Below are 17,819 nucleotides of genomic sequence, written 5' to 3' on the forward strand. Positions count from 1 at the left end.
ATTTTGCAATCGTAAAACATTTGCAGACAAAATGATTCATTATTGAATGACAGAAAAGAATAAAAACGTTTATTTCAAAGAAAAAATAGCGGAATGCCACATACGCTTCAATAGTAATCGAGTCGGGATTGGATCTCAGTCGAATCGAGTCGAACGTCAATCGAAGGTCGCTTAAGTAAAATTAGGAGAATCGGGCCCCAGGGTTGAGGAGGAAAAGATATGCATCATATGCATACATCAGATGTGCTTTTGTTTTATGTAAAACACAGGTACTTAGCTGCAGCCAGTTATAAAGATACTGAAAGCCTACCCCAACAGCGTAGGGCAAAGGGCTCGACAAAAGATGAAATTGAGACTAATATTGTAACTTTCAGTTCCATTGAAATATCCGAACTTAAAGCGGAAATCATACGTGTACTAATTTAATCTGTGAAAAGAATGAATGAAATGAACGACAAAAAGTATAATGACGGAGCTGTCACGAGGTGTGTAAGGCTTACTTACGTATTTTTTTAGATTAAAATTTATTGTTTACATGCATTTGTAGTAAGTTTATGTCATATAAAATAATAATTACGATGTTACTGACTAACACGAGTTTTAACACGAAATGCTTCAGTCAAATATCATATTTTTTATTTACACATTTTACAGAAACATTTCTTATTTTGTGGATTTTATTAACTTTGTAGAAATGTAATAGTTTAGATAAGATTTACTATTAAATCTGTTCATCAATTAATATATTATTCGAATAGATTGTGTGTGTCAGTAATTTTGCTGCGAAAGTATAACAATTTGTGTCCATGACCTATAACGTTTATTTCATTTCAGAAATCGGAGAAATCTGGTCAAGATTATTCGACCACCGCCCATTCCTAAATGGTGAAATAAAATTTATGCTGAAAGAGTTTGAGGTATCTTTTAATTCATTAGCCTAGTATTAAATAACTTATCTATTTTTTTACTTTCTCTAACACTCGCAACGCAACATAGTTGATGGAATCTAATCCTAGCCCAGTAAAGCATCGCGAAATACTCCCTTATCACTACAAAATCATAAATCATCATGAAAGTTCAATATGTATGTAGTTTAAAATATTTGTTTTTTAAAGGTAAAATTTTAAAACTTATTGACTGGTATTACAAGGACGATGAAGTACCAATTACTGTTATGACTACACACTGGTGACATAGAAAACATCAAATAAATTATGGTATTCTTGGTACTGATTCTATTTTTCTACCTTTTAGGAGAAGCGTGGAGACAGGGAAGTAGAAAATTTGTTTGCTATACTTGAGAAACTAACTGATATAAAAGACAGCCAGGCAGAAAAGATTATCAAAAGTGGAGAAACGGGTCTTCCAGTACTGAAAGAAAAGTTACAACAAGCGTTACTGCTCAGTGACGAAGTAGAGAAAGATTATCTGGAAGCACGCAAGGTAAATAAAAATTATATTTATGCCCTCACAAAACTTGTTCCGTGTTACCACAAAAACTTTTTAACGTCAGTTTAAGCCTTGTCTAAAAAAATGTCAAATTATGACGTTGACATATGGTTCATTTTGCAGCCAAAATTTTTTTAGACAAGTGTAAAACAGGGTTTTAAGTTATTGTAATAAGGCCAGTTATGTTCCAACTAATGTGTAATGCCATCAAGAGGCAGATTTATTCACAGCAAATAAAATTGAATCTGAATCTATACTGTTGTTATACGGTTAAGTAACAGTAACACTATTAAATCATAGATACAACTATATCATAACAACATCTCACCTGTCTCTAAAATCATGATAAACAATGGTTTCCATAATTATGTTATTTCTTTATATTTACCAAGATAAAAAGAATGGGTTCAGATTATTTACTCTGAATACAAATTATTTACATTAACTGGAATTTATTTTTTAGGAGCATGATAAACGCAGATTAGAACTCAAAGAAAAGAGACAAGTTGAATGGGATCAGTTTATTGATGATATGAACTTCAAATGTCAAAGAATAGACAATACATTTGAAGAAAAAGAAGAAGAACTAAGAGATTTGTATGCTGACCTCAACCATAAACTAAATATTGCTAAATAAAAAATGGATTCCATAGGATCGCTTGTTGATACCAAACTTAAGATCTTCCCATCCACAAATTTATTAAATTATCTTAACACTATATCTATCGATGATAAAACACCTATAAATATTGCAAGACTGGTTAAAGGAAAAGAATATGAAGGAAACCACAAGACAACCAAAGAAGATACAAATAAGACTCCAGTACATCTCAATACCAATGATATTGAAAATCTAAATAAAATAAAAGCTATTATTGAGGCAAAAAACGACAAACATACAGAAGAATCTGATGAAAACTCCTCTAAATATGATGTTATCGAAGAAGAGAAAACTGAGAAGGACACTTCCAAAGAGGAGAGTTCAGAAAAAAATAAAAAGAATGAAACTTCCAAAAAGACAGAGCCTGATGATAAATCTGGAGAGAAGCAGAAGCTTAATAAAGAGGATCCTGAACAAGAAGATAAATTGTATATAACTACTGCTGATGTAGACTGGTTGTACGCACACCTCCAGCAAAAAAGAAAATCAAATGTAGATGGTGACAAAACTGTACCATACTTACATGTTTTATTAGAAGGAGCTTCCATTGAAACTCCTGAAAACCAAGTACTTAAAAGAGATCCCGTTCTTGAGGCAAGGTGCGTCAAATTAAGGGCTCAACAGGAGGCAAGGGATTATCGAAAGATGACGAAATCTGTTGATAATGTTAGAATGAGGTTCCCCGAAGATAGTATTTCTTATCAATGTGAGTATATATTTGTCCTATACAGACTGGCTGTCTCTTGTAGTTTCACGCACATTTCGACAATTCCCTATACGCAAGAAATAAGTATAGCCTTTAGTGATAATACCCTGTGTTACAGTTTAACTTTCCATCAGTGAGACTTTTACAAAGTTTGTGACAGAGTCTTTATAGTAATGCATTATTTTTTTTTACACAAATAAGCATCTAGAACATTTGCATTTCAAACCAGTTATGAAAATACATATATTGTAGGAATACCAAGTATTATTTTAAACAAGGGAATGTTATGAAATAACCTGTCAAACTACTCAATATAATGGCATATTTAAGCAAATGTTGATGAGTCATGCATGATTTGATTTTTTACTTTCAGTGAAACAAATGAATCGCCAACTAATAGCAATTGGACAGTTCATCATTTCAATATTTGCTGGATTTCTCTTTGGATTCAGAGGAGTCGAGTGGTTGGTGGGCAATCTGGACTTTGGTTTCAGGCTATTACTAGGCGTTATGTGCGCCTTGGTAATTGCTCTTGCAGAAATATACTTCTTAGCTAAAAAGTTAAATGAAGAATTGAATATACCAGAAACTGTTCAATTAGGTGGTCCACCTAAGTTTGCAGATCAACCACAATATTATGTGCCAAAACCATCTAACAGCGTGGCAAATAAGGAGCACCAGGATTAGACTAAGATTTGTTTTAAGTACAATAAATATTAATAATATTATATATCATTGAGTACATGTTATATAGGTTCAAATGTGTTATAAACTTATTATTTATTATTCGTCTTTTTTATTTCACTACCTTTTCATCATATTTAAACCTGCCTTACAATTTCTTAGTATTACAACTAATTTCATCAGACATGAAAATTGTTATTCACCCTACTAGAGTGAGATGACCAAGCGTTTTATTTGTTCTACTATTGAACTATGCTTTCATATCGATGTAGGTATGTAAGTAAGTACCTACATACATAAATATGAATTTGTGTAATTTGCGCCCCAACGTTTCACTGGGACACAAGTTTTTTTTAATTGTAAACGTTTTTAGTTTTAATCAAAATTTACCTATATGTATTATGTCAATTAAATGAATATACAGAAAATTAAAAGGACAATGGGCGATTCTGGTCCAAATGTCCACCACGAACGAGACCTATATGGCTAGATAGCCCGTTAAATACGGAACATTTTTTGTTATGAAAGTAAAAAAAAATATAATGCCAGAAAAAAGTTATAGCAATATCAAAAAACTCATTGCATAGATTTTATCAATTTCATTTTTTCAATTACTTTTCGTAATGTTCGATTTTCGTACTTTCTGACAAAATACAATTGTTCACTATTAGAGAGAAGATACCGCCAGTTACATCGAACTTTCTTAGATCCAGGCACCGCTGAGTATATTCAAGCACTTCTGGCGCCTCAATTGGTTAGTGATTCGTCATCCATCGGGCAAAAAAATATGGGTTGTTTATATGCAAATTAAATAACTCATCTTAGTTTTAGATAAAGTGCGGAAATGGAAGTGGAATAAAATAAAAAATAATAATGATAACATACAAAAACTACCGAAAATTAAGAATACATTTTTGGCTATAACTTTTTTTTGTCATTGTTTTTTTTTTTACTTTCTTAGTAAAAGTTACTCTAAATTAAGTGGACTATTTAATTATATAGGTCTCGTTCGTGGTGGACATTTGGACCAAACTTCATACATTCTTGCCCAATCTCCTTTAACCTAGTTTTTAACATTTAAGTTAATTTCCTGGAACTACTTATCCCCTTTATTGGGAGCACCTACCTATTTATAATTTGTACCAGGTTTCAACTAGGTACTTTGAGGTTTTTAGATTAAATAGTGTTTAATCCTATCCTCCTATCCATCCTTGGGCTATTTCCCGCACTCGGATAAAAATTAGCACAAATATTTTGTTGGTTACGCTGCAACTACTGCTAAGAGTGGTAAGTTTCATCAAGATTCATTCAAAACAACAAACATACGCATAAATAATACACAATAATGTTTCGCTTTTATAAAATTAGAGTGAAATGTGAAGTTGAATTTTTCACTTCCAACAATAAAAGACTTAACATTATTTTTGAGCCATGTAACTTATGTGTAAAAACTGCGTAAAACAGAATGTACTAAACAGCGTTCCATATCCTTGGTTAGTTTTCAGACAAAGTTAAGCATATGTTTCAAGTATGATGCAATTCTGTTTTCGCATTGCTGCAAGAAAGAAAAAGATAGACAATATTAAAATTCTATTAATAAGGATGACAGTCAGACTGGAATGCCGACGATGACTTTTTTATTTTGACAGCTGTGTTGCACAACAAATATTGTTTTTCTCAACTGTTCTATTTGATGATTCATAATATTTTGAAGCCATATATTAAACAGGTTTGCGTCGTATAATCAACATTCACTGTGAAACTTTATTCGGAGTGCGACGCATTATCGTGTCAGTGTTTATTTTGCTATAATTCTGAGATTTTTAAATCAAGTTTTTTTCTGGTGAGTACCATATTCTAGTAAAATTTTAATATTTAAAGCTTTTGCGTATATGTACTTTGTTTTAAACTTTTGGGTCTGATAATGTATAATATATACCGGTTTATATCTTTAGACTGTAGTGGACTGTAGAAGTAAAACAAAATGGCCTCTTGGTTAAACAAAATGGTTTATATTATTATGATAAAATATTGTTTCTTTGTTATTTAGTCATAAAGTAGATAGTGCATCTATCATTTGTCAGAATATGCAGTAGATTTGAAAAATCTACAAATTTAGCCTCCTTTATTTTCAGTAATTGTGCCAAATTGTAGGTAGGTACCTATCACATATTATTTATTAAGAATTTGTAGTAGGTTCGGAGACACTGTACTGTATTGCTGAAATATATACTGAAAATTAAATCAATAATAATATACAAATCTAAAAGTTCAATAATTGAGAATATTGCATCATGTACCTATCATCCATCAATATGTCTAAATTTAGAGTGAACTAAGTCTTTAATTAATCAAATATGCCATGAGAGAACTTTCACAGTTAGTAGTCTAGTATAAAGTATAAGTAGTATTTACTGCAACAAAGACAAAAACACTAATAACATTATTATTTCAGCAATGGAGGACCAAGTTCCATTCAAAGTCTATACCTTCTGGGGGAAGCATGAGCAGCCCGAAGTCAGAAGATTCGGTGTTGAGAAGAGTGTTGTCACCAGCTTCCATTACCTGAACGCCAAGCTTCAGGATGTGTACCCAGGTCTTAAGACAAAGACCTACTCTGTGGCATGGAAAGGTAATTACTTACTAATTTCATGATGATATTGAGGGAAACTTCTTCCTGTGCCCAGATAAAATATGTATAGCCTAAGTTATTTGGGAATGGTGGAGCTTCCCTACAGTGTAAGAATTTTTAGAAGTATAGATTGGATGGAGATTATCTACTTGAACAAATGATAAACACACAATCATTGTGCTAACTTGAAATTTAATTGTCCATGTGCATTAAACATAATAGAGTCGCAGATTAATTAGCATTTATTTACCCTTTACTTACTTGTAACATGTAATGAAATGAAATGAAATGAAATGAAATGAAATGAAATTGTTTATTTTGCAAGTTGGACATTACATCACTTTTACACGTCATTTTAAGAACGCTGAGGCCGGCATTTCCTAACTGACTGATCCCTGAGAAGAAACGCCGAAACAAACTCAAGGGTCATAGTCTCTTTTAAAGTCCAAACATGTTATAAATGAAATAATTATGTGTGAGTGTCACCATGTACGCGGTCTGGAATGGCCTTTTGAGGAAAGAGCCACATCAGGCTGGAGCTGACCAGTCCCAACAGACGGCACGCATGCATCAGTCGTCGTGTAGCTCAACCATATCTTAGGGAGCTCAACGACCTGTCACACGACGATACCAGATCTGCAGAACATTTGCGTAGGCCATTTAAAAATACTCAAACCTGCCAGACAGTATTTATGTTATAAGAATATATAATGTTGCTCGCATACACGATACTCACATTCACAATAATAATAATAAATTAAAAAAAAATAAAAAAATAATACCATTATAACATATAAATGTCAATAAAAAGAATGTCATTAATAAAAGTTATCTGATGATAATAATATTTAAATGTCAAAAGTAACAATACACAGGCATTTAAAAAGATATCACTCACTAAGCGAGCAGCTCATTCCCAAGCTTCTTTATCATTTAAATAATCAGATATTTTGTAATATCCTTTTTTCAAGAGTTTGGATTTTATATGATTTTTAAATTTCCTGATAGGTAAGTCACGAACCGCTTTGGGAAGTTTATTGTAAAAGCGTATACATTGACCCATGAACGAGTTGCTTACTCTGTGGAGGCGAGTAGCATGTACAGCGAGATTATGTTTATTCCTAGTATTTATGCTATGAACATCAGACATTTGAACAAAGTTAGAAATGTTTTTACGAACGTACATTAAATTTTCAAAAATATATTGAGAGGCAACAGTCAGAATGTTTATTTCTTTGAATTTCTCTCTGAGAGAAACTTTTGGGCCCAGATTATAAATGGCTCGAACAGCTCTTTTCTGTAGAATAAATATAGTTTCAACATCCGCACAGTTTCCCCAAAGGAGAATCCCATACGTCATTGAACTATGAAAGTAACTAAAATAAACTATTCTGGCTGTGTCCACATCGGTGATAAGTCGGATCTTTTTAATAGCATAGGCGGCTGAACTAAGCCTTCCTGACAATTTAACTATATGTGGGCCCCATTGGAGTTTGGAATCAACGGTCAAACCAAGAAATACCGTTGACTCAACAGGCTTCAACTCTACTCCATTTAGTTGTACATTGGTGTGTAACTGCCTTACGTTAGGCGTTGAGAATTTAATTAACTTCGTTTTAGATTCATTTAAAAGAAGATTATTGACATTAAACCAATGAACAACTTTTGAGAGTGCATTGTTAACTTCGTCAAAATTGTCGAGTTGGCGCTTGATTTTAAAAACGAGTGAAGTATCATCGGCAAACAACACAATCTTGTGATTATCCCTTACGTGATAAGGGAGGTCATTAATATAAATAAGAAACAAAAAAGGGCCTAGAATTGAACCCTGTGGAACCCCCATGGTGACCGTAGATCCAGAAGACCTCTTACCATTGACATCCACCCTCTGAATTCTATTATGCAAATAAGAAGTCAGAAGGTCAAGAGCCTTGTTTTTGATACCATAGTGGTGAAGTTTCCTGATGAGTATATCATGGTGCACGCAATCAAAAGCCTTGGACAAGTCGCAGAAAATACCGAGCGCATCCTGCGAATCCTCCCAGGCCTCGAATATATTTTTAAGCAATTCCACGCCCGCATCCGTAGTAGAACGACCCTTGGTAAATCCGAATTGTTTAGTGTGCAACAAGTTGTTTCTATTAAAATGGCTCAACAATTGACGTAATATTAACTTCTCAAAAATTTTACTCAAAGTGGGTAAAATTGAAATTGGCCGAAAATTTGATGGATCGGTTGTACTACCAGATTTAAACAATGGAATTACTTTACTAAGTTTCATCAAGTCAGGAAAAACACCTGATGCAACACAAGAGTTGAACACAGTTGCTAAATAAGGTGAAATTATTTCAATTATCGATGAGATTATCTGAACTGACAATCCCCAAAGGTCAGCAGTCTTTTTTACATCGAGATCTTTATACGCTTGAATAATATCCTTAGAGCTGACAACCGTGAATTCAAAACCTTTGTCACATTCCGCAACACAATTTTTTAATATTGTAAGAGCCGAACTGGAAGATGCCATCAGAGTTCTGGTTGTTAAAATAGGGATATTGGTGAAAAAATTTTCAAACTCAGATGCTACCTCCGAGTCTGACTTAATGTCTACATTGTTTATTTTTAAGTGAAAGTCTCGATTCCGTACAGTGGATCGGCCTATTTCTGAATTAATTATATTCCAGGTGGTTTTTATTTTATTTCCAGAAGCTTTTATTTTCTGTTTTATGTGTACTGATTTTGCGGAGGTACAGGCTCGTTTAAATATTTTTGAATAGTTTTTAACGTACTGTTTAAATGTTTCATCTTGATTGAATGATCTTTCATAGTATAATTCAAACAACTTCTGTCTACTTTTGTAAATACCCGGCGTTGCCCAATCACTAAATGTTGCCTGATCACAAACAGATATGGACTTAGTAGTAAAACCTTTTTTAAATTCACAATTAATTAAGTTGAATAAAAGGCTGTAAGCTTGATCAGGATTATCATGATAGGGCAATTCAGGCAGTTTTTCAAACAAGTTATTTTTAAATTGTTCCAAGCGATGTTTGTTTACAGGAATAAAACTTACATTTTTTCTCAGACCTCTGTTAGTTTTCATAGGAAAAATAACTAATTGACCAGAGTGATCAGAATCCAACACATTTAAAATTTGTTTATTTAAAGGTTTTAAGTTTGTGAAAATGTTGTCTATACATGTAGCACTAGTGCTAGTTATTCTAGTTGGCTCGAGAAATGTACTGTACAAGTTGTATGATTTAAATAGAGTTATAAAATTATTAACAATAGCAGTATTTTCCAGTATATTAATATTAAAGTCTCCACAGACGACAACTGTTTTATTATTATTAGAAATTTTGAATAATACATCTTCCAGATGCTTTTCAAAAATTGTATATGTTGCACATGGGGGCCTGTATACACTCATTACAATGAACTGCTCAAGCTCAACGCATGATATCTCAATTACTCGCTCAACAGAAAGGTTCACAATATCCTTCCGTTCTTTGAATTTAATGGTATTGCGAAGAATTATTAGAGAACCACCACGTATTATATTTACTCTGCTGTACGAGCTGCCTACACAATGGTTCTTGAAGCTAAACATGAACTGATGCTCTTTAAGCCAATGCTCAGTTAAACATAAAATATCTATATTATTACAGTTCATGAACAACTCCAATTCCAATTCTTTACCAATCAAACCTTGAATATTTTGATGGAATATATTCAAATTCTGTTTGTTTCTAGTATTTATACTCAAAGGGTTTGATGGATCAGAAGTGACAACATTTTTTGCGGTATTTAATTGTACATTTGAAGATATAATTGTATTTATGTCACAATCCAAAATAATCGATTGACTATTGCTAGAGATTGGCTCTATTGTCTGGTAATATATTAACAACAATGGTTAGGTATATCTAATAGGTACCTATGATCAGTATGCTAAATGACTTGCACGCGTTAATATTAAATATTGCAGCAAAATATTATAACAATTGTGGTACTCAAATGGAACAATATATTTTGTTACTCTGTTTTCTTAGACCAAGTTTTCCTAGAGCTTATTTATAAATATCTCAAAAAACCTGCTTTAAGATTCAGATCAGTCTGTTAAGTGAAATAAATTATACCTAGTTTGCTATTTTCCTACACAGATGAGGATGGTGATGATGTTGTGGTCTCATCCGATGATGAGGTGATGACCGCACTGCAGGCGTTGAGTGGAGATGTCATCAAGTTATACGTTTACTGCAAGGCTGAGGAAGCCAAAGACGATGACTGTGACATCATTTTGACAGCTGTAACTGGCAATCCCAGTGGTAAGTTCAAAGTCTATAAACATAATGATTTGTTCACCAATATTTTCTGCATTGTTAACCTTGAAGTGCACTTGTTAACTTAATAACTTCGATAATATTCAATTGCCATGGATTTCAAAATCCTGTTTATACATGTTACTGGAAAATTGCAAACATTCGTTTACAATAATGCCTTAACTAATTTAACTAATTTAATAAACCCCTTAACTAATTTCTAAAATTGAACACACTTTATAGAAAAAGTAAAATTCAGTCAGACCAAGTTTGCTTACTAAACTGTTAGCATCTAATAAAAAATATTCAAACATTTAATATTTTTTAATCATGTTAACAATGCAGGAAATTGCAGATTGTGGCAAGTCTTACATTGTGTCGCGAATTAGTAAATACAGTAAGGATAAATCAAATAACTGTTTGAATATAATGGTTTTGTTTACACTCCCTAGACGTCGCTTTTATTCCCTCTTATATAGAGACCGAATCATTACTTCTGAGGATTTATTATCAACATCTGTTCGTCCAATAATTTGTCGTTTTATTTAACAGGTGCGCCCGATACCCCAGCTGTTCACTATGGAGTGATGTGCGACTCTTGCGACGGTTCCGTCATTGGGTTCCGCTACAAGTGTTCCGTGTGCGATGACTACGACCTGTGCTCACAATGCGAGGCGGCCGGCAAGCACCCTGAGCACTGCATGGTGCGAGTGCCCACGCCGAACATGTCTGTAAGTGTACAGGATGTTCATATCCCTTTCATATCTGTTGCGCTAATCGCGTGACTGTTGTAAGTAACAAAGCAATGTGAATGACGACAGGATTTGAGATTAGGGACTGTTATTAGACCGCCTTTCATATTAGCGTAAAATAATATTATTGGAGACCTTATTTTTGTCATTATGATTAACTTACTTTTTATGTTTACAGCGCACAGTCATTAAAGCTGCGATTAAAAGGTCCCGTCATTTCCTGAAGTCGGTTGCAAACGCCATGGCCGCCGAGGATTGCCCCTACAAGAAGCACCGCGCCGAGCGTGGAGCGGAGAGGAAGCATCACCGCGGCGGACACGGCCCTCACGCCGAGCATGGTGAGCATAGCCGCCGCAGACAACAACGTGTCAGCTGGCTCGACACCTTCACCACTTACATGAACGAGTTCGCCAACCTTGCTGGAGACATCGACATCGGAGAGGACAGACCCAGGCCAGAGGAAACTAAAACACCCAACCAAACTGAAACTCAAGGACAGGTCCCCCAAGCGACCCAGGCTAAGCCGCAGACCACTACCCAATCCACTCAAGCTCCGAAACAACCTGAGCCGACTACATCTGCTAGTGCGCAGACTCAATGCCCATTCGGCTCCTCAAGACCTTACGGTCCGACGACCATCAACGTCAAGGATCTTATACAATCATTCTTGCGTAATTTGCCGGAACAGGGCATTTATGTGCCCCCGCCAGCTCAGCCTCAGAGCGCACCTACTAACGCTACTCCGGCCCCTTCCGCGGCCCCAGCTAATGACGTAGAAATGGGTCAAGGAGACAGAAAGGCGCCTGAGCCTGATGACGTCACCGTTAGGACCGAAACATCTGCTGCTTCAAGTGTTAATGATTACCCTAGAGATGCTTCGCCTGACAAAGCTGATGACTGGACTGTGATTAATAAGGAAAAAGGTAAATTGCGTTTTCTGCCTATTTTCTTTCAATTTTATTGAATTGAAAAAATGTTTAGTTAGTAACTATATTTTATTATTGTTTTAGACTTGATGGACACAGCCAGTGCCCCTGCTGAAGCTGCTGCTCCCATCGGCTTCAACCTGCCGGAAGAGTTCCAAGAGCGCGTGAAGATCGCTGAAGGTGGCCTGTACCCACCCCTGAACACTTCCACTGCTGGTAAATATTGACTTGATTTGTTTGTAACGTTCCTAATTTGTGTTGTCCAAGTTCATTAAGTGTATCATTTTTCTCGCCTTGCTTCGGTCTTTTGTGACAATGCTGGTTAAAGTTTTAGTAAATTACATGTCATTTAAAAGATAATATAGGTCATGATTCATCATTATTGACACGAGCTCATCATTTAGTGTTGAATCCTAAAGAGCCTGCGGTACAAAAGCCCTCTGCGCCCCCGGCTGCCGCTGCTGCTGCCCCGACTCCAGCGCCTGGTCCCAAGCCTCAGGCACAGCCGGCACCAGCCACATCGGCCGCACCAACCACCCCACCCAGGCAACGCCACCCAAGTAAGTTAATACACTTTTGATATTCCTACCCCTTTAAGTAGGTATTAAAACACAGTGCAGCAAGTTGTGTTGAAATTAGGAAATAATATATTTGGCATCTTGTTACAATTTGAGTACCCATTAAAGTTTATATTTTTGTATAGCTAGGGTCCAGGTCCAGAGTATTTATATTAATGACAGATATTGCAAATTAACTTATTAAAATTCAAAACAGTATTTCTCTAAAACACACGATTGTAAGCGAACATTCATGCATATTCAAGTCACTGACCCAAAGACCTTAAAGTTGTACGTCACGGTCAGCGAATGAGTTGAGCAAGAAACCATTTGAATCATCATTCACTACATACAAACATGTACGTAATTACCAGGCAATCGCATAGACATGAGCGTTTCTTCTATTGGACTTGGTTCATTTGTTTAACGTCGGGTTCAACTTAGTACAAGCTTTTTTATAAATATTTTAATATCTAAATGATATCTAATGTTCAGTCGGTTTATGTACATCCGCAATAAAAGCACTAGGTATAATGTACCTTTTTGTGATTCATAGATTTGTTTCTTCAATAAAGTTATCTTAGATAGCCTTATTTTATAGATATGAAAGTAGGTAACGATGCAAATGACTCATTTTAAGTAGTTTTATTGTTTTAGTTGCAAAGAACACGTTTAGGTATGTACCTACATTATCTAGTCATCGTTGTTTCTATGTACATACTGCGTCAGTGTTATTATACGACGCTTATCATGGACCTACTTTAGCTGTTATTAAAATGATATGTATTTCCGTATAAATTGGAATAAGTTATATAGTAGAAACGATATCAAGAATGGTAATTTAGGTGTCTATTTCACAACTTTGCAGACAAGAGATGCGAATGGTACCACTGGGAACACAGCTAATACACTTAATAAGATGTAAATCTGACATCAAATTAGATTATTGTTTCTGTAGAAACAGATTGCTAAGTCGCAGGATAGTAAAAAAAGTTGACAACTATGATCCATCAGTCATTTACCTAATATTATAACTTTTGTTTCCTCAGAAGCTCACATTGACGCAGCAATTCAACAAATGCTGGCTATGGGTTTCACCAACGAAGGTGGATGGTTGACTCAACTCCTGGAGAGTAAGGATGGCAACATTGCTGCAGTACTGGATCTTCTCACCCCTGTCAACACCCGGAAGTAGACGTCACGCTTTCTAGCCGTTCAGGCCTACATTATTATTATTCACGATTTTATAATTAGGATAATAGTTTTACTCCACAATTTATTGGAAATATATCTTACAAATATTATGTGATTATTCAGATGTGATAGGGAATAAGATGAAGATGGAATACTTACAATAGATTAGCATAGACATGTAAGCCCTATAAATGTTATTGTATGGGTGAAGGGATATAGAGAATAAATACAATATTATCCATCTAGATGTAGTTGTTCTATTTTCTCTTCTCTCTATCCATTTAGGGATATTTATAGATCTTGCCTTTAGTAGTTTTAGCTTATAAATACTTAAATTATACTATAAGTTCTGGGCATTCTATACATAATTATATATTACTGTTACTGTTACAGCCTTTTTATCGTCCCACTGCTGGGCACAGGCCTCCTCTCACATGGAGAAGGATTGAGCATTAATCACCACGCTTGCTCAATGCGGGTTGGTGATTACAGATTTTATAGTCCAGGTTTCCTCAAGATGTTTTCCTTCACCTTTATATCAGCCATTGGTGTCTAAGATATACTTAGAAAGTACATACAAACTTAGAAAAGTTGCATTGGTACTTGCCTGACCTGGAATCGAACCCACGCCTTCATACTCGAGAGGTTGGTTCTTTACCCACTAGGCCACCACGACTTTTTCTTTACCCACTAGGCCACCACGACCACGATTATATATTGATATACTGCATTATACTTAAAATATGCATTGAAATATATGGAATCACATTCCTAAAAAGATTTTAATAAATACTATTCTGTATGACATTGTTTTGTGACAATTATTTACTTTTGTTTATGTTGTGAATGAATTCTGTGAAAATATTTATTATTTATGATTATGAAGTATCTACTATGGATAATAATTAAATCGAATGTGATATTTGGTTATGACTGAATTTATAGTAGTATTATATGTAGTGAGTTTATTAGGTATATGTTAGAACCTAGTTCTATCTATAATACGATAATGTGTGTATCTTATTAATATAATAAATTAAATGGTATTCAATAAAGGATTTAAAAGGGAATATGAGTTTTAATACACTTGTGTGCATATTTAAGTAAGATTTTATTTGAGAAATCCATATGCATATTTTTTCATTTTTCCATGTTCTTGCCTCTCTGATGATAGGGCTTTAGCTAATGCTTTGTCAAGTAATTTTGCAGCTACTCTGTAAAAAACAAAATGAGAATTTAAGTACAGGCCTGAAATTATATAAAAAAATGTTCAGAGGCTTTTAAAAATACGATGAAAAGGACAAGCAAGCTTATTTTGTTCTCAAGTATTTTGGCATGATCTCTGCTACTAAATATAAATTCTGAAACCTTAGGTTCTGTCATTGTGAAGAACTTACATTCCCTGGTTGATGGCATCTTTCAATGTTTTGGGCGCAACACTGCCTGGCCCAAACATATCAATAGTGGTCAGTTTGCCTCCTACTTCCGACATTGTCTCGTCATCACTGTAGCAGCTGGGATCCCCAGATATTCCTACTATGACAGATATGACACTGCAGCTCTCTTCCTCGGCTGACGGATCTACGACACATTTGTCGCCAATTTTACATAATGTTACCTGAAAATAACATGGTTATTATGCATCTTTAAGTTAAAATATTCCAAAATCCGACTTTTAAAATTGTCATATTATGCTGTTCCCAAAAGAAGAAAAGACTGTTCTCTGCATATATGAGAAGAGGCTAGACAATTAAATCCCTTTGTGTCATGTGAAAACTGAACTATGATATGGTTGAGGAACAACATAATTTACAATTATTTTGTAACTTACCAATAAAGGAGCTGTTCCTACATCCAGCAGTTTACAGGCATAAGGGTCATCTGACAGCTGCAAGTCTACATTCCCTCCGTCCATGAGTGCAGCCGTCACACAAGGCACTCTTGTGTTCATGAGAGCGGCTTTCACGGCCAGAGACACAGCATCACAGAGATTACCTCCACATTCCAATATCTGTAATGAGAAAGTTTGTTTAAAGAGTTTCAACTAATGTTGACTAGAAATGGGACTAGATAGGTTTATGTGGATTTGTGATCAATTGAGTGTAATTTTAGAGTGAGATAGACAGTAAATTTCACTTGGTCAATACATTAGATCCTTACCAATATATCAACACAGAGCTTCCAACACTGTTTGCCTTCAAGTATACAGAGTTGTTTTAGATCAAAGGCTTGTGATGAATGGTAGGCGGACTGCAGCAAGTTGGAGATTCCTACAGCTAACTGCTCACCGCCCCTGCCTTCAAACTGGGGAGTTGCATTCGCTGAACTGAAAAATCAATATTATAAACTAAGCATTGTGTGGTAAATTATAAAAAGAACATCATGAAACTATATCTTACATAAAGAAGATCTATACACATAAAGAAGAAAGGTATGATTGTTTGTTTGATGTAAAAATGCTCTGGAACCAATATCAATGATATTTCACTGTTAGGAAGCTACACTCTTTGCATTGAACATGGGCTATATTTTATCCAGGTACGAGAAGAAGTTTCCCCGGGACGGGGTTGATTAGTATATTATATTAAAACATGCGTTTTGAAGCTTATAAGTCAATAACTAACCAATCAACAAAGAATTCAATCTTGCCCGAATCAGGTTTATTCAGAGGTGGTGTGTCAATTTCTGTTTTGACACCCACGAGTATATCCGTATGCGCCAGTCGAAGTCTTGCTGAACCGCTGGTGAGGTTCACCACATCTGTTTCCAGCTCCATGGGCCGGTAATCTATGTTTGATCGGCCATCCGATCGATAATCTTCCTGCAAACAAAATAACATTTAACTCCAATATTCCTTTCATCCTTAAATATATATAATTATTTAATTTTCGTAATCTTCTTGTACATACAGAAAGTTATACGTATTGTATTTTGATATCTTTAACATGTTATTTACAAATTAAGGTTATAGTAAAACTTACTTGAATACCGTGAATAATAAATATTTTCTCTGTTGGACTAAGTAGAAGTTCTGCCATTTGAACGGCTAGATTCTATAGTAGATTTAAATCAATACACACAATAAAATTAAATTGAAATAAATATTTTGTTTTGTTTTCTTTTTCCAATGCTCGCTTAGCTTAGCTTACTTTTGTTCATTTGTTGACAGTGACATATGACCATAGACATAATATTAGTAAACAGGACTGCGCATATAAACCCAAAAAACGAGCCGAGTGAAACAGTTAGTACGGAGGCTGTCTGTCCCTTTCTAATAGGGTGACTATGAGATTAAGCTATGTGAGACAAATCCGAATTTGCTAAGATTATTAAACACAGATTAGTATTGAAGTTTTAACTTACGCAGTTTGTGACCTTAAGATACTAATAAAGGCTTTTAATAATTAGCGGAAATTAGCAGTATAAAGGCAGGAAGATTCGAAGTGAAGACTGTTTTTTTTGTATTTCTACTTCATATATAGACTGCTGAGCCATTTATGTCGCCTTTCTTCATTTTTTGGGAAGCTATAACAATAGTACAACAGTTTTAAAATCCATCACCCATATTTTGACTCGTTACAAGAATTCATGGGCACCCTAGTTGTTTGGTTTACGAAAATGTTATTATTAGCTAACCTGTGGAACGATATATTGCAACCACCATAGGATTCACTTTTGCAAGTAGAAACGCAACACTTTTTCACCATTTTAATAGTTTAAATTGATTTAATACAAAAAAATATAAACAAAATTTTAAATGCTGATTACGCGCCAAGAATGTTCAGGGTTACCGCTAGAAAATAAAAAAAAGCAAAATAAAAATTTATGTTGTTTATGTTTTAATAATAAATACGAATAAATTAATGCGATTGTTATTAATTTGTTGACTTACAATTGTTAAAATAAGATAAAAATATAAATTATATTTTTATCTTA

At 34.6% G+C, this 17,819-nt stretch overlaps 3 protein-coding genes across 5 annotated transcripts; 2 read left to right on the plus strand and 1 right to left on the minus strand.

The window, feature by feature from the left end:
- Positions 1–424: 424 nt before the first annotated feature.
- Positions 425–3,602, plus strand: LOC124640062 (biogenesis of lysosome-related organelles complex 1 subunit 5-like). 2 transcript variants are annotated; one of them, XM_047181349.1, is made up of 5 exons: positions 474–546; positions 835–917; positions 1,255–1,443; positions 1,913–2,816; positions 3,190–3,602. In XM_047181349.1, the coding sequence occupies exons 4-5, from the start codon at positions 2,090–2,092 to the stop codon at positions 3,501–3,503; spliced, it is 1,041 nt and encodes a 346-aa protein (XP_047037305.1). In that variant the 5' UTR covers positions 474–546; positions 835–917; positions 1,255–1,443; positions 1,913–2,089; the 3' UTR covers positions 3,504–3,602. The 2 variants fall into 2 exon arrangements, with proteins under 2 accessions (XP_047041703.1, XP_047037305.1); XM_047185747.1 differs by lacking the exon at positions 3,190–3,602 and having other exon boundaries at positions 425–485; positions 1,913–2,241.
- A 1,579-nt stretch (positions 3,603–5,181) lies between these two features.
- LOC124629428 (protein ref(2)P-like) lies at positions 5,182–14,953 on the plus strand. Of its 2 annotated transcripts, none has more exons than XM_047163186.1 (9): positions 5,182–5,343; positions 5,956–6,132; positions 10,296–10,460; positions 11,007–11,185; positions 11,385–12,129; positions 12,217–12,348; positions 12,537–12,692; positions 13,739–14,255; positions 14,598–14,953. In XM_047163186.1, exons 2-8 carry the CDS (start codon positions 5,958–5,960, stop codon positions 13,882–13,884), a joined length of 1,698 nt encoding a protein of 565 aa, XP_047019142.1. In that variant the 5' UTR covers positions 5,182–5,343; positions 5,956–5,957; the 3' UTR covers positions 13,885–14,255; positions 14,598–14,953. The 2 variants fall into 2 exon arrangements, with proteins under 2 accessions (XP_047019142.1, XP_047019908.1); XM_047163952.1 differs by having other exon boundaries at positions 12,552–12,692.
- A 22-nt stretch (positions 14,954–14,975) lies between these two features.
- LOC124630729 (exosome complex component RRP42) lies at positions 14,976–17,054 on the minus strand. The gene is made up of 6 exons (XM_047165071.1): positions 16,865–17,054; positions 16,508–16,704; positions 16,044–16,209; positions 15,715–15,894; positions 15,281–15,501; positions 14,976–15,097 (listed from the first exon to the last, which is right to left on the minus strand). The coding sequence occupies exons 1-6, from the start codon at positions 16,919–16,921 to the stop codon at positions 14,995–14,997; spliced, it is 924 nt and encodes a 307-aa protein (XP_047021027.1). The 5' UTR covers positions 16,922–17,054; the 3' UTR covers positions 14,976–14,994.
- Positions 17,055–17,819: the final 765 nt, after the last annotated feature.

This window comes from Helicoverpa zea, chromosome 1 (genome assembly GCF_022581195.2).
Source record: "Helicoverpa zea isolate HzStark_Cry1AcR chromosome 1, ilHelZeax1.1, whole genome shotgun sequence".
Lineage (NCBI taxonomy): Eukaryota > Metazoa > Arthropoda > Insecta > Lepidoptera > Noctuidae > Helicoverpa > Helicoverpa zea.